Source organism: Equus asinus, chromosome 1 (assembly GCF_041296235.1).
Source record: "Equus asinus isolate D_3611 breed Donkey chromosome 1, EquAss-T2T_v2, whole genome shotgun sequence".
Lineage (NCBI taxonomy): Eukaryota > Metazoa > Chordata > Mammalia > Perissodactyla > Equidae > Equus > Equus asinus.
The window spans coordinates 155,694,711-155,709,670 of NC_091790.1; the positions used below are offsets into that span (position 1 = coordinate 155,694,711).

Below are 14,960 nucleotides of genomic sequence, written 5' to 3' on the forward strand. Positions count from 1 at the left end.
AATGCAAGATGTGAGCAAAGGAAATGGGGGGGACAGATACATGGGAATTCTCTGTACCTCCTGCTCAATTTTTCTATAAATCTAAATTTACATTAGAATTCACTGTTTCTGGTGTATTTTCTATGAGTTTTGACAAACGTATGATGACATGTAATGTCTTTGTCTAGTTTTGGTATTAGAGTAATGCTGACCTTATAGAATGAGTTAGGAAGTGTTTCTTTTGCCTTCTGGAAGAGACTGTAGGGAATTGGTATAATTTCTTCCTAAATGTTTGGTAGAATTTACCAGTGAACCCATCTGAGCCTGGTGCTTTCTGTTTTGGAAGGTTATTAATTATTGATTTAATTTCTGTGACAGATACAGGACTATTCAGATTATCTATATCTCTTTTTGTGGTTTTTGATGGATTGTGTCTTTCAAGGAATTGGTCCATTTCATCTAGGTTATCAAATTTGTGGGCATAGAATTGTTCATAGTATTCCTCTATTATCCTTTAATGTCCATGGCATCAGTAGTGATGGCCCCTCCTCCATTTCTAATATTAGTAAATTTATGTCCTTTTTTCCCTCTTTTCTTCTTAATTAAGCTAGTAAGAATTTTATCAATGTTATTGATCTTTTCAAAGAACCAGCTTGTGGTTTCCTTGATTTTGTCCATTGGTTTAGTGTTTTCAATTTCATTTATTTCTGCTCTAAATTTCTATTTTTTTCCTACTTAATTTGGATTTAATTTGCTTTTCTTTCTTGAGTTTCCTAAGGTTTGGAAGTTTAGATTATTGATTTTAGATCTTTCTTTTCTAAATATGCATTGAGTGCTATAAATTTCCCTTTAAATACTACTTTCACTGCATCCCACAAAATTTGATAAGTTGTATTTTCATTTTCATTTAGTTCAAATATTTTTCAACTTCTCTTGAGACTTCTTCTTTGACCAATGTGTTATTTAGAAGTGTATTGTTTTGTCTCAAGTATTTTGGAATTTTTCAGCTATCTTTCTGTTATTGATTTTTTAATATGGTTTATTTCTTAGTTTAATTCCATTATGTTCTGAGAGCATACTTTATATGATTTTTATTTTTATAAACTTGTTTAAGGTATGTTTTATGGCCCATACTGTGGTCTGTCTTGGTGAATGTTCCATGTGAGTGTGAGAAGAATTTGCACTCTGCTGTTCTTGGGTGCAGTATTCTATAGCTGTCAATTAGATCCAGTTGATCAATGGTGGTGTTCAGTTCACCTTTGTCATTACTGATTTTCTGCCTACTGGAATATCAATTACTGATAGAAGGGCGTTAAAGCATGAAACGACAATAGCGGATTAATCTGTTTCTCCTTGAAGTTCTATCAAACTTTGTGTCATGTATTTTGAGGCTCTGTTGTTAGGAGCATATACATCATGGATTGTTATGTCTTCTTGAAGAATTGACCCCTTTATCATTATGTAATGCCTCTCTTTGTTCCTGATAATTTTCCTTACTCCGAAGACTGCTCTGTCTGAAATTAATATAGCTATTCCAGCTTTCTTTTGATTAATGTTAGCATGGTATATCTTCCTTCATACCTTTACTTTTAATCTGTCTATATGTTTATATTTAAAGTAAGTTTCTTGTAAACAGCATATGCTTGAATCTTATCTTATTAAAAAATTTTAATGAAAATTCAGATTTTTATCTTTTTTGAAGTCTTATTAAAAGATAGTATCTTTTAATTCGTGTATTTAGACCAGTGATGTTTAAAGCAATTATTGATGTTGTTGGGTTGATATATAACATATTTTTACTGTTTTCTATTTGTTACCCTTGTTCTTTGTTTCTTGTTTTGTTTGTTTGGTCTTCTACTCATTTTCTGCCATCTCTGTTTTAATTGAGCATTTTATATGATTTCATTTTTTCTCCTCTCTTAGCGTATCAGTTATACTTATTTTTTAAAAAATTTTAGTGGTTTCCCTTGATTTTGCAGTATACATTTACAGCTAATCTAAGTCCACTTTCAAATAACACTATATTACTTCATAAGTAGTGCAACTACCTTATAACAGTATTTCCAATGTCTCCCTCCTATCCCTTATAACATTGTTATCAGTCATTTCATTTATCCATAAGCTATAATCACCAAATACATTGTTGCTATTATTATTTTGAAGAAACTGGTATCCATTAGATCAATTGAGAATTTTTTTTTATTATTTATTTATTTTTTTTTTTAAAGATTTTATTTTTTTTCCCCTTTTTCTCCCCAAAGCCCCCTGGTACACAGTTGTATATTCTTTGTTGCGGGTCCCTCTAGTTGTGGCATGTGGGATGCCACCCCAGCGTGGTTTGATGAGCAGTGCCATGTCCGCGCCCAGGATTCGAACCAACGAAACCCTGGGCTGCCTGCAGCGGAGTGCGCGAACTTAACCACTCGGCCATGGGGCCAGCCCCCAATTGAGAATTTTTTTAAAGATTTTTTTTTTTTACCTTTATTGTTGTTCTCTAATGTACTTCTTTTTTTTATGGAGATCTGAGTTTTGGACCCTTATCATTTTCCTCTTTCTGGAGAACTTTTTTTCTTAACATTGTTTGCAAGGTAGATGTACTTGTGACAAACTCCCTCAGTTTTTGTTTGTCTGACAAAGTCTTTATTTCTCCTTCACTTTGAAGGATGATTTCACTGAATAGATAACTCTAGGTTGGGGTTTTTTTCCTTTCAACAATTTTAATGTTTTACTGCACTCTTTTCTTGCTTGCATGGTTTCTGAAAAGAAGTCCAATGTAATTCTTATCCTTGCTCCTCTATAGGTAAGATGTTTTTTCCATCTGGCTTCTTTAAAGATTTTCTTTTAGTCTTTGATTTTCTGCAGTTCGAATATTATATGACTAGATAGGTTTTTTGATGTTTCCTGAGTTTCCTGGATCTGTGGTTTCGTGTCTGTCATTAATTTTGGAAAATTCTCCATCAGTATTGTCTCAAATATTTCTTCTGTTCCTTTCTCTCCTTCTTCTCCTTCTGGTATTCCCATTACATGTACGTTACGCCTTTTGTAATTCTCCCACACTACTTAGATATCCTGTTCCATTTGTTTCGTTCCTTTTTCTCTTTGATTTTCAGTGTGGGAGGTTTCTATTGACATATCCTCACGCTCACCTCACTGATTCTTTTTCATGTGCTTATTAGCCATTTGTATATCTTTGGAGAAGTGTCTACTCAAACCTTTTGCCCATTTTTTAATCAGGTTTGGTTTTTTTGTTGTTCAGTGTTTTGTTGTTAGTGCTGTTGAGTTGATTCCAACTCCTAGCAACCCTGTGTACAGCAGATTAGAACCCTGCCTTGTCTTTTTATTTTACGCCATCCTCTCATCTTCTAGCTATATCAGACAATGCTCCAATGCTATTCATAGGGTTTTTGTGGCCAGTTTTTTGGGAAGTGGATGGCCAAGTTCTCCTCCTTAGTCTAGAAGCTCCACTGAAATCTTCCACCATGAGTGACCCTCCTTGTATTTGAAATACTGGTGGCACAGCTCTTTAGCGTCACAGCAACGTGGAGCTGCCACAGTGTGACAGTTAGCAGATGGATGGTGTGATTCCCTGACCAGGAAATGAACCCAGGCCATGGCAGTGAGAGCACCAAATCTTAACCGCTAGACCACTAGAGCTGCCTGTGTTGAATGTTAGGAGTTCTCTATATATTCTGGATATTAATCTTATATATGATTTGCAAATAGTCCTCCTAGTCTGTTGGTTGCCTTTTTACTCTTGATATTGTCTTTTAGTGCACAGTATTTTTACCTTTTTTTTTAAAAAAAAGATTGGCACCTGGGCTAACAACTGTTGCCAATCTTTTTTTTTTTTCCTCCTTTATCTCCCCAAACACCCCCCCACCCCCACCCCCGTACACAGTTGTATATCTTAGTTGCAGGTCCTTCTAGTTGTGGGATGTGGGATGCCACCTCAACATGGCCTGATGAGCGGTGCCATGTCCGCGCCCAGGATCCGAACCCTGGGCCACCGCAGCGGAGCACGCGAACTTAACCACTCAGCCACGGAGCCGGCCCCTATTTTTACATTTTCATGAAGTCCAATTTACCTATTTTTTCTTTTGTTTGCTGTGCCTTTGGTGTCATATCCAAGAAATGTGCTAAAGCCAATGCTGTGAAGCTTTTGTCTTCTGTTTTCTTCTAATAGTTTTCGGTCCTACATTTTGAGTTAATTTTTTTATATAGAGTTAAGTAAGAGTCCAACTTCATTCTTTTGCATGTGGATATCCAGTTTTCCCAGCACCATTTGTTGAAAAAAACTGTTCTTTCCCCATTGAGTAGTCTTGGTACCCTTGTCAAAATTCTTTTGACCATATATGTGAGGATTTATTTCTGACCTCTCTCTTCCATTAGTCTGTATGTTTGCCTTGATGCCAGTACCACACTATTTTCATTACTGTAGCTTTGTAGTAGTTTTGATATCAGGAAGTGTGAGTCCTCCTACTTTGTTCTTTTTCAGGATTGTTGTGGCTGTTCTGGGTCCCTGGCAATTCCATACACATTTTAGAGTCAACTTGTCGGTTTCTACAAAGAACTCTGCTGGCAGTCTAATAGGCATTGTATTGTATCTGTAGATCATTTTGGAGAGTATTGTCATCTTAACAATATGAAGTCTTCAGATCCATGAATATGAAATGATTTTCCATTTACGTAAATCTTCTTTAGTTTCTTTCAATGATGTTTTGTAGTTTTCAGAGTATAAGTTTTGCACTTCTTATGTTAAATTTGCTCTTAACTATTTTATTCTTTCAGTGCTATTATGAATGGAATTACTTTCTTAATTTCATTTTCATATTGTGCATTGCTAATATGTAGAAGTACAGTGGATTTTTGTACATTGATCTTGTATCCTGAAACCTTGCTGAACTTGTTTATTGATTCTAATAGTTTTTAAGTGGATTCCTTAGGATTTTCTAAATACAAATCTTTGAGTAAAGATAGTTTTTCCTATTTCTTTCCAATCTGGATGCTTTTCCCCCCCTCTTGACTAATTGTCCTGGCTAGAACCTCCAGTACAAATGTTGAATAGACTGGTGATAGCAGGACATCCCCATCTTGTTCCCAGTTTTGAGGGAAAGCATCTGTTAAATATAATAGTATTCACTTTTAAATGTGATAGTAGCTGTGGATTTATACTGTCTGTTCTAAATCTTGACTTTTTGCATATGATTTCGTATCAGTACTATAAAGCACCCTCATTCTTTGTAAGAGTAGCATGATTTTCCATTGTATGAATATAGCAAAATTTTTTTTAGTCAACCTTCTGATAGATATTTGGATGACTCTTTCTCTTACAAACCATGCTGTAATTTGTAGTCTTGCTAAATTTTATTTTGCACGTCTGTATATCTTTAGGATAAATCTTAAGAGAATCACTGTAATTTGGGTAGATATGGTCAAATTACTTACTGTGTTCCCACCAGAAAAAAATGTGTGAGTGTGCCTGTCTTCTACCATATTCTCACCAATATAGTATGTTATCAGAATTTTTATCCTTGCCAATCTAATAAAGGAAAAAAGAGTATTTCATTATAGTTTTAGTTTGCACTTCTCTTACCATGAATGAGGTTGTATGTGTTTTCATATGTTTAAGAGGTATTTAAATTTGCTTTTCTGTAAATCTTTGTTTATAGTCTTTGCCCATTTCTCTTACTGTGTTATTGTTCTTTTTCTTATTGGTTTGTAGAAGTCTTTTATATGTAGGGAAATTAGCCTTTTGTCTGTAAGGTGATTTGTAAGTATTTTGACCCTAGTTTGTCATTTGTATTTTGACTCTGCTGAATTTTGACAAGAAGAAATTTTAAATGTTCATGTAGTTAATTTTATTGGGCTTTTAGTATGTTAATTTATAGCTTCCAGATTTTGCATCATGGTTAGAAAGGTCTTTCCCACTCAAATATTGTAAAAAGATTCTTTTATATTTTCTTTGAATTTTAAAGCCAGTACTATTAAATACTAAAACAAATTCTTTCTCCTTTTAAAAAGTATAACAGATTCCCATTTCTAGTTTTTTTGGCATCTGTGTGGTTCTTCTAATTCTACAGGTGTCTCTAAGAGTGGCTCAGCTCCCTGAGTACCTTGAGATGTAATTTATCTAATCTAAGAATTTGAAATCCTCTTGGTTAACTAGATGATTTCTAACAAGTTCTTTAGAACTCATTAGAGAATTCAATTCTGATTTACTTATTTTATCCATGTTTTTGTTCAGAACATATCTCTGATATATATTCAGAGTTATGTTCATATCTCTCATATATGCTCCTTTTTGATATAATGTATGCAGAAGCAAAATAAAAATTGAGTTCTCCATTCTTTCTGTCTCATTTCTACTTTCTGCTTAAATTCTTATTTGTTTTTGACTATTTGTGTACTTCTCTTGATCTTTCTTGTTCTAAAGTCTCTAGAATAAAAGAAGAAGATGATTCTTGACCACAGTGCAAAGTATTTCCCATTTACTTAGCTTTCTCAAGGATTAGTTAATGAGCAATTACTACATGCTTAGCCGTGTTCTAAGGTAGAAAATTTATCATATTTTGATTCTTTTAAGAGAGAAAGGCAAGGTTACTACATATAATAATAATAATACTATTGTCATTACTAGATAATAGTATTTGTCACTTTAGATATAGCCCACAACTTTTGTTTAAATTTTTTTGTTGTTTGCAAGCATGGTTGGACTGTGCTTGGGTAAAATACCCAGAAGTTCTGAAGAACTTTTTCTTCTCTGCAGTTCATTTTTCTGAGGTGCAGTGGTGAATGGGATTCTCAGAACTGGACAGACAGGAAGGCTAGGCCATATTTGTGTCAGCTCCAAATGTTCTCCACGGCTAGGCATGGCATGTTCCTCCAGCCACTTGTGGAGGGTGAAGTATATTTTTATTGAGTTATGTGAACTTTCTAATAATGCTTTTTCTTAAAGGAAACAAGACCAATTTATTCAAATAGTATATGATTCATCTGTCCCTCTGGTCAGTTTTCGGTGTTTCCTTTGGCTTTTTTTGGTTTGATTAGTTAAATTCAAGTTGGTACTTGCCTCTTAAAGCTACTAAATAAATTCTAACTTTTAAGTGAATAGAGGTCCCAACTTCTTTCACAGTATCTTAGAGCTTAAAAAGCTACATACTAACAAATATGGATCTCCATTTGCTTCCTTGGGGAAAGCAAAATTGATCTTGATTGAACCCCACTCTATTTCAGAAATTGGTTTTCCATAGTAATATAATTACAGCTGCAGTTTCACTAAAAAACTTCCTCTGAGAGTTTCTGTATTGTGTAGTGAGATTTTTTTTCCTACAATAGAACCAGTCTGTGTGGTTGATGTGAAAAAACTTTCATGTATGTTTGTTTGTTTTTATAACATATTTTTATCCTATTTGACTTCCCCTTTCTCTTTTGCTGTTAGTCTTTCCATATTCCCAACTGACCTCACCCAATTTGGGAGCAATAAGGTGGATGAACATAGAAAGGAAGGGAGCTATATTAGAGTTTTCAAGTCAGTGATCATTTCTGTTCCTTGTCCCAAAGTCTTGAATTGAACCAAAATCTACTAGTGTCTAAAGTATTGTTACTATATGCAGATCATGTAACATAGGATATTACAGAAAATATAATGGCATAGTACCTGAAAATTGTAAGCCAGTCATTACCTGTACCCTGGAGAAACAGGTGGTCTTTATAGCTCTTAATTAGAGCAAAGGAGTGAAGGTCATAGGAGCGGGTGGTATTCTGAACCATGGGAGCATAAAATAACTGTGGGGATAGATATGGTGAAACAGAATTAACTCAACATGTCTGGACTGGAAAAGCAATGCTAAGAAGCAACAACTCAACTAGTAGTCAATGAGAGCATATCTCACACATTTGAATGAGTGAGAATAATGAATCATACATTAGATCAAATAACTTATAGTGATAAAGTTCAATAAGCTTTAGTAGGTAAGAGCTCAGACCTTGATATTAGACTACCTGACTTTGCCACTTACTAGTCATATGAACACAAGCACATCACTTTATCTCATTTTGCGTCAGTGTGTCTGTAAGGTGAGGATGATAATAACATACCTACCTTTGCTGAATACACACCCACACACACTCAAACTGCACTGAGGATATAGTTCTTGGCACCAAAAAAAGCTCTCAATAAATGTTAAGATTCTTTCCTTCCTTTTTCTTCTTAAGCTTTCTTATACTACTATATGAGTATTAGAGTTTTGCTAGGCTAATTATGCTAGCTTTGTTAACATCAAATTTATATTAAAACAGTTAGCAATTCTGGCTTGTTTTGTGAGAGTTAACTAATTATGTACATTATTTTAGTTTTCTCCCAATGGTAATAATCACTCCATGATATATGTTGAGTGTCATCATCATCCTAACCTTATCAGATGTGTTTTATGCTTTCAGAAAATTACAAATTTACCTGTTCTCATTCTTTGTGGCATTTTCTTGTCTTCTTAATTTTCTTCATATCTAAATCTAATAAAAACTCTTTCTCTGTTTAAATTACATATGGTCTTTGACATTTTTCTTTGCTTAATAACAGTTATAATTTCTTCTTTATCAGTTTATTTCATATGACTTAAAAATTCTTCTGAGCTGTTTCTTAAAAATGTAGCTTAATATGTAGCCGCCTCTTCCACTTAAAAACTTATTTCACTCTTGTGAATCACCTAGAAAAAATACATTTAAATGAAAAGATTTCATTTTTAAAATTAGAATATGTATTTGGATTCTGAAGGATCTGCTCTATATGGTAGAAATAGCATCTAAAGCGCTATTGGTATCAGGTAAAGTTTAATTGATACTGTTGCCACTTGGAATTTGGATTTTTCTTCAGCACTTACAGAAATGAATCTTAAAATATTAAGTCTAAGATTTCTCATCTTATGTGGTTTCATTTATAAATTTAACCTTAATAATTATGCTTTGTCTGTCTTCAAACCAAGACAGCAACCATTTGTCAGAAAAAGAAAGAACACTTAAAAGGTGGAGCCTGCTTAGTGTTCATTCTCAGTTTGAATTTAAAAAGGATAATTAGAACTACTTATTTCCTGTGACAGTATGATTCATGGTCCACTTTCCATGGAAAAGATCGTGAGATTAAAAAAAACAAAACAGCTTAAGGTGTAGAGACATGAGGGGATCATTCTCCTAATGAAATCATGCAGTCCTTCGAGGTCCAGTTCAGGAGCCACTTTCCCTGAATTGACTTTCTTTTGCTTATTTTCAAAATTGGGAAATGGTAGCTTTAGGATTCTGGGGTTCCCAAAATGATTTTTATTATTTTTTGAATGGTAATCCACATAATGATTATGTTCTTTATTTTTATTCTTAATCATTTATTTGAATAAAGCATAAACAGAATCATCCAAAGCTTGAGCCTACACTGCAACTCATTAGGAAATTCTGTGGGGTAGGAAATATAATACATTTTTGAAATTGTCATCTGGCCTTTTCAGTTTTTTCATGGTTTAATTATAAAAATGAGTTTTCCATGACTTTTAGGATAGGAATAGGGGCCAAGATTTATTATACTGCATGAAAACGTTTACTGTAAAATCCATATGTTGCCTCTGATTGAAATATTCAATTTGGTTTCAACAAATCAAACCCTCAAGTAATATCTTTTAAAACTTCCTTTATGAAAAAGAAAGAAATCAGGAAGAAAACCAAGGCCTAGAGCTCAACACTGTGTTATTACTTTAGTCTTTTATACTGTTGTCTTTTCAGGCTCATGAGAGGCTGGAAGATTCAAAACTAGAAGCTGTCAGTGACAATAACTTGGAATTAGTCAATGAAATTCTTGAAGATATCACTCCTCTAATAAATGTGGATGAAAATGTGGCAGAACTGGTTGGTATACTCAAAGAGCCCCACTTCCAGGTAAACTTTCCCCATCACTCTTCTCTCAAGTCCCCTGTATTCCCAAAGTATTCTTTAGTAAAACTCCAGTTTAAAGTGATGTTTTTTAAAAATTATTTAAGACCACATTTTGTAAATGAAAATTCTAACTTAGGTATTTTAGTATCCTGATATACTGAGAATAGTCAGACAGACACACATGACTAATATAGTGTCTGCCACAGATATGCAGCAGAATGGATTTTCCGATGAGTAGTTAAAAAAAAACAACCCTCATTCACCATCAGACCACATGCCAGTGATGGTTTCTCCCTGTGTTAGTGGAGTTTTCTTCCTCACTGCCACCCTTTCCCTGCCCTCCTGTGACCAGTCTTCCACATTTTCAGTACTGCTTCTGAGACTAGGGTGCAGTCGATGACCTCGGAACAAAGGAGAGCTCTGTGAGGGTAGAAACTATTACATGACGTACTTTCCATAGGTACATAAAGTAAGTGCAATTTAAGCATTGGTCTGTATCAGTGAAGAGTTAATCAGTTTAACAAGGAAGAATCAGTTTCAGGGAAGACAGAGGCGTTGGAGGAGATTGCTTATAGACCTGTAGTTAAGACAGTATGGTATTGGGGTAATTTTTTTTTTTTTTTAACCAATTTTCAAAGTAAAGAATTGTTTAAAATAGCAAACTCAAATGGTAATAAATGAGTTTTTTCAGTCCTTCTGTTTGTTAAATAGCATTGTGGACTTAGGAATTTTTCATTAATTCAAGTGTGTTACAATCCTTAAACTCTTTTTGGTTTTCAAATTTTCATGATTTTGACCAGTTGTGGGCAGATTTTTAGTCTGTGAATCTGAAGCTCATGAGAGTTCTTAACCACAGATATAAAATTGGGAATTATCAATGTTTAAGTAGTGGTTCGAGTCACAGGAGTGGATAAATCTGCCTAAAGGGAGAGTACTGTATAGGATGAAAACTGAGCAGCCCAGGTTAGAGATTTGAGTAACTTCTAGCATTTATAGGAATAATCTTTACATATGAATTTGTGATTTTTTTTTTCTTTTTGGAAGTTTTCTTCAGTCTCTTACATGTATTTTCAGAAATTGACCAGAAATTAGCAATTAAGCCCATATGCTGGTTGTTTCTACGCTGAACCTGTTGACATTTTCTCCCCTCTTTCTATTTTGGTTTATTGTTTTTGTTTTTTTCTGAGGAAGATTCACCCTGAGCTAACATACACTGCCACTATTCCTCTTTTTGTATGTGAGCCACCACCACAGCATGGCCACTGACAGACAAGTGGTGTAAGTCTGTACCTGGGAACCAAACCCAGGCCACCAAAGCAGAGACCACCAAACTTAACCACTAGGCCCCCAGGGCTGACCCAATGATTTATTGTCTGTGAACTTGTATTCCATCCACTCAAAAGACATTTTCTTTTAACTCGGCTTTACGTTGACTATACACAATTACAGTATAAATGAAAAATAAAAATAAATATACAAAAAGAATTGTAAGAAATTCCTAGAAAGCTAGATCAAGGTCATCCATGATGATAGCACATATATAGTAAATGTAGAAGGTAAAAGTATATTATACTCAGGACCATTACTGGTTCATTGTCTGCCCCCCCCAAAAAATTATCTTTTATAGACGAAAACCTTTATTGATAATGTAAAATTTCCTATCACTGATTTAAGATGTTGATATTTATCCATTGGACATCTTTTCTTTTCTTTTCTTTTCTTTTTTGGTGAGGAAGATTAGCCCTGCGTTAACATCTGTTCCCAATCTTCCTCTTTTTTTTTTCTCTCCAAAGCCCCAGTACATAGTTGTATATCCTAGTTGTACATCCTTCTAGTTCTTCTATGTGGGATGCTGCCTCAGCATGGCTTGACAAGTGGTGCTAGGTCCATGCCCAGGATCTGAACCAGCAAACCCCGGACTGCCAAAGCAGAGCACACAAACTTAACCGCCATGCCACTGGGCCATCCCCTATTGGACATCTTTTTAACAGATGTTTTGTACATGTGAAAAATACACATTGCTAACATAACAGCTGTAGGGTAAAAATTAGGGTCCCTGCCATTTGAGTTTGTATAATAATTAATAACTAGGGAATGATGATAAGTATTCAATGATGATGAGTTTGTATAATAATTAATAACTAGGGAATGATGATAAGTATTCAACTGGTGATGACAATGGTGGCAATGAAATCCAGTGCCTCTATTGCACCACACTTGGAAATCTAGGTGCAATTTCCATTGAACATGTCACTTAAAAAAAATCACAAAACTCTATCAGTCTCTTCAAATTTTTTAAAACAAGGAATATGGTATTGTTTGACGAGTAAAAGTATATATGTTTATATTTCTTTGAAAGGTTCTATATGAGTTTGATTTATCTCATACTTGGGAGTTTAATAATGTGTGCCTTGGAGATTTTTGGTACTCCACTGGGATAATGAACTAAGTTATTTTGAATAACTAAGTTATAATTTATTCCATCAGTAATTAATAACCAAAGGCTATTTGCATCCTTATAGTCACTTTTGGAGGCCCATGATATTGTGGCATCAAAGTGTTACGATTCACCTCCATCAAGCCCAGAAATGAATAATTCTTCTATCAATAATCAGTTATTACCAGTTGATGCTATTCGTATTCTTGGTATTCACAAAAGAGCTGGGGAACCATTGGTGAGTAAATGAATGAGCACTTTCTGAAATTTGAAATACTTATAGCTCAGTTACTACTCTCTTTTTTTCTCCTCCATAATTTGTATCATTAGGAAATCTTTATCTATATTTGTTTTATCAGTCCTTTCTGGCCTGTGTATAAATTACACAGCTGATGCTTTCTCAGCTTGATTTAGCATACAAAATTAAACCAAAGTAAAAAAAGTTAAACTGAAATAAAGGCCAGAAGAAGTTTGCCAATGGGTGGCAAAAATTTCAAAGGTAACTACTTCATTTCTTTCTCATACCCTTTGAAGAAATGAACTTAGGTTGCTAGCTAATGACAGTATCAAAACACAAAAGAAATTTGTTATTAAAAATTGAAGACATGGTAGGACTCTATAAGTAGTGGAGTTTACAATTTCCTGCTAAAATTATTATTTCTAGGTCCTGACTATAGAACAGTAAAGTGGAAAAAAAGAAAAGCTGGGAACAAGACCGTCAGAATGCACAAATAGCTTTTCTTACTGCTGTGAGCTTCCTTTTATCCTGTGGAATGCAGCCTAATGTTTGTTTCATTTTTAAGGTTAACCTTAACATGGAGATTCCTTTTTTAAGGGTTGATATATGTCATCACAGTTGCAGGTGGTTTAAGGAGATTGGAATATTGAGACAGGAGAGAACATGGGAAAAGTAGGAACGATTCACTCAACTACCCTTAGAATTATTTTCTTATATGTACGTATTCATGAGTATTTAAGATTTCTTCCTAATAATCTAAAATCAATGATAATTCTCTTCCCTATTTTCTTTAGGGTGTAACATTTAGGGTTGAAAATAATGATCTGGTAATCGCCCGAATCCTTCATGGAGGAATGATAGATCGACAAGGTCTGCTTCATGTGGGAGATATCATTAAAGAAGTCAATGGCCATGAGGTTGGAAACAATCCAAAGGAATTACAAGAATTACTGAAAAATATTAGTGGCAGCGTCACTCTAAAAATTTTACCAAGCTATAGAGATACCATTACTCCTCAACAGGTTAGTAATAAAATTCTTGGCAATATTAAAAATACTTTTATTTCTTTAACCACACTGTTGGCTGTAACCACCAGTTGCTACTCTTTAGCTAAACAAAAGAGAAAAAACTGTCTTGTTTAATCATGCTGAATAGCCTTATTTTGTCATTGGTGAATTTTTAAACAATTAACACTATCTTACTGTTATAAAGAAATTAGGAAGGAAATCTCTCTGTGAACCCTGTGAACCCTGGCATTTCACTACGCTACCACTAAGTATCTGAAATGCCATAAAGCCTTTTAGTCATTAGTCTAGCAAACATTTTTGACTCCTATCGTGTTCCAGGCCCTGTGAGAGAATTAGGATGCAGTCCCAGTCACCTCCAGCTTAGTGTTCCTGTGATGGCCTAACTGGAGAATGAGCCCAGAAAGGGAGGATGGGTCCAGATTGAAAAGAATCTTGAACACCTGGTTTGGACACATTTGATCTGTATTTTGTAACTAATTTTTAGGTAAAATGGATTATTGAATAGGAGAATGTTTTAATGATGGTGATTATCTGGTCTCATTATGTTGAGTGAATTTTGGAAAAAAAATGAGATGAAATTGTGTAACCAGGAAGCACATTTTTGAAGATGTGGGGTGATTTGTGAAAGACAATTCTAATGAAAGGTTATGTTGTTGCTTGGGTTCAGATACCTATGCTGTCAGTGACTAGCTTATCTTCTCCGTGCTTCCTTTTCTCATCTGTATGATTAAGGATAATATTTCTTTTCTCAAAGGATTGTTATGAGGATGAAATGAGTTAATTCATGTAAAACTGTCATAGCAGCACCTGGCTCGTACTGAGCACTCAACAAGTAGCTGCTGCTGTTGTGATGGTGCTGATGAGGTGGCGGAGAGTGGTAGAATTGCCAAGAAAGAAAAAGTAGTAAAGTAATACAAATAAAGAATTGACAGTTATGACAGGAGTGTTAGAACTGAGGAGAGGGTTTTCAAGCTTAGATAACGTTGCTTCTACAATATCTATCAATGTTTTAGATGGCTTTAATCGTTCAGGTTTATTCCAGAAATTTATTGTTTCATGTGTGAATGAAATAGTAAGATTTTTACATAAGGCAACTGCTGGTGTATCTTATTTTCATATTGTTAATATGAGAATTTAAAAGCCTAGTCTTTGTATCGCCATACAATTCTTTGAAATAATATGTGTTGAATACCTGTTTTATATTGTTCTTTGGCAGTTAGGATAGAATATTTAGTCATGAATTTTAGTATGTAAATTGAACTTCTCAAAATACTTAGGATTATAATGAACTTTGGTTGAAATGAAGATAGAGACCTTGTCTTCAAGGAAAAGAATCATGAAGGAAATGGTATTAGAAATTAGA

The 14,960-nt window shown here is 34.3% G+C and overlaps 1 protein-coding gene across 12 annotated transcripts in view; it reads left to right on the forward strand.

The window, feature by feature from the left end:
* PALS2 (protein associated with LIN7 2, MAGUK p55 family member) overlaps nucleotides 1-14,960 on the forward strand; it is a 102,546-nt gene that overhangs the window by 49,551 nt on the left and 38,035 nt on the right. For all 12 annotated transcript variants that reach the window (XM_070510365.1, XM_070510372.1, XM_070510396.1 and 9 more), the window contains 3 exons: nucleotides 9,745-9,897; nucleotides 12,417-12,569; nucleotides 13,364-13,591. In XM_070510365.1, coding sequence (XP_070366466.1) covers nucleotides 9,745-9,897; nucleotides 12,417-12,569; nucleotides 13,364-13,591 — 534 coding nt within the window. The remainder of the gene's footprint in view (nucleotides 1-9,744; nucleotides 9,898-12,416; nucleotides 12,570-13,363; nucleotides 13,592-14,960) is intronic.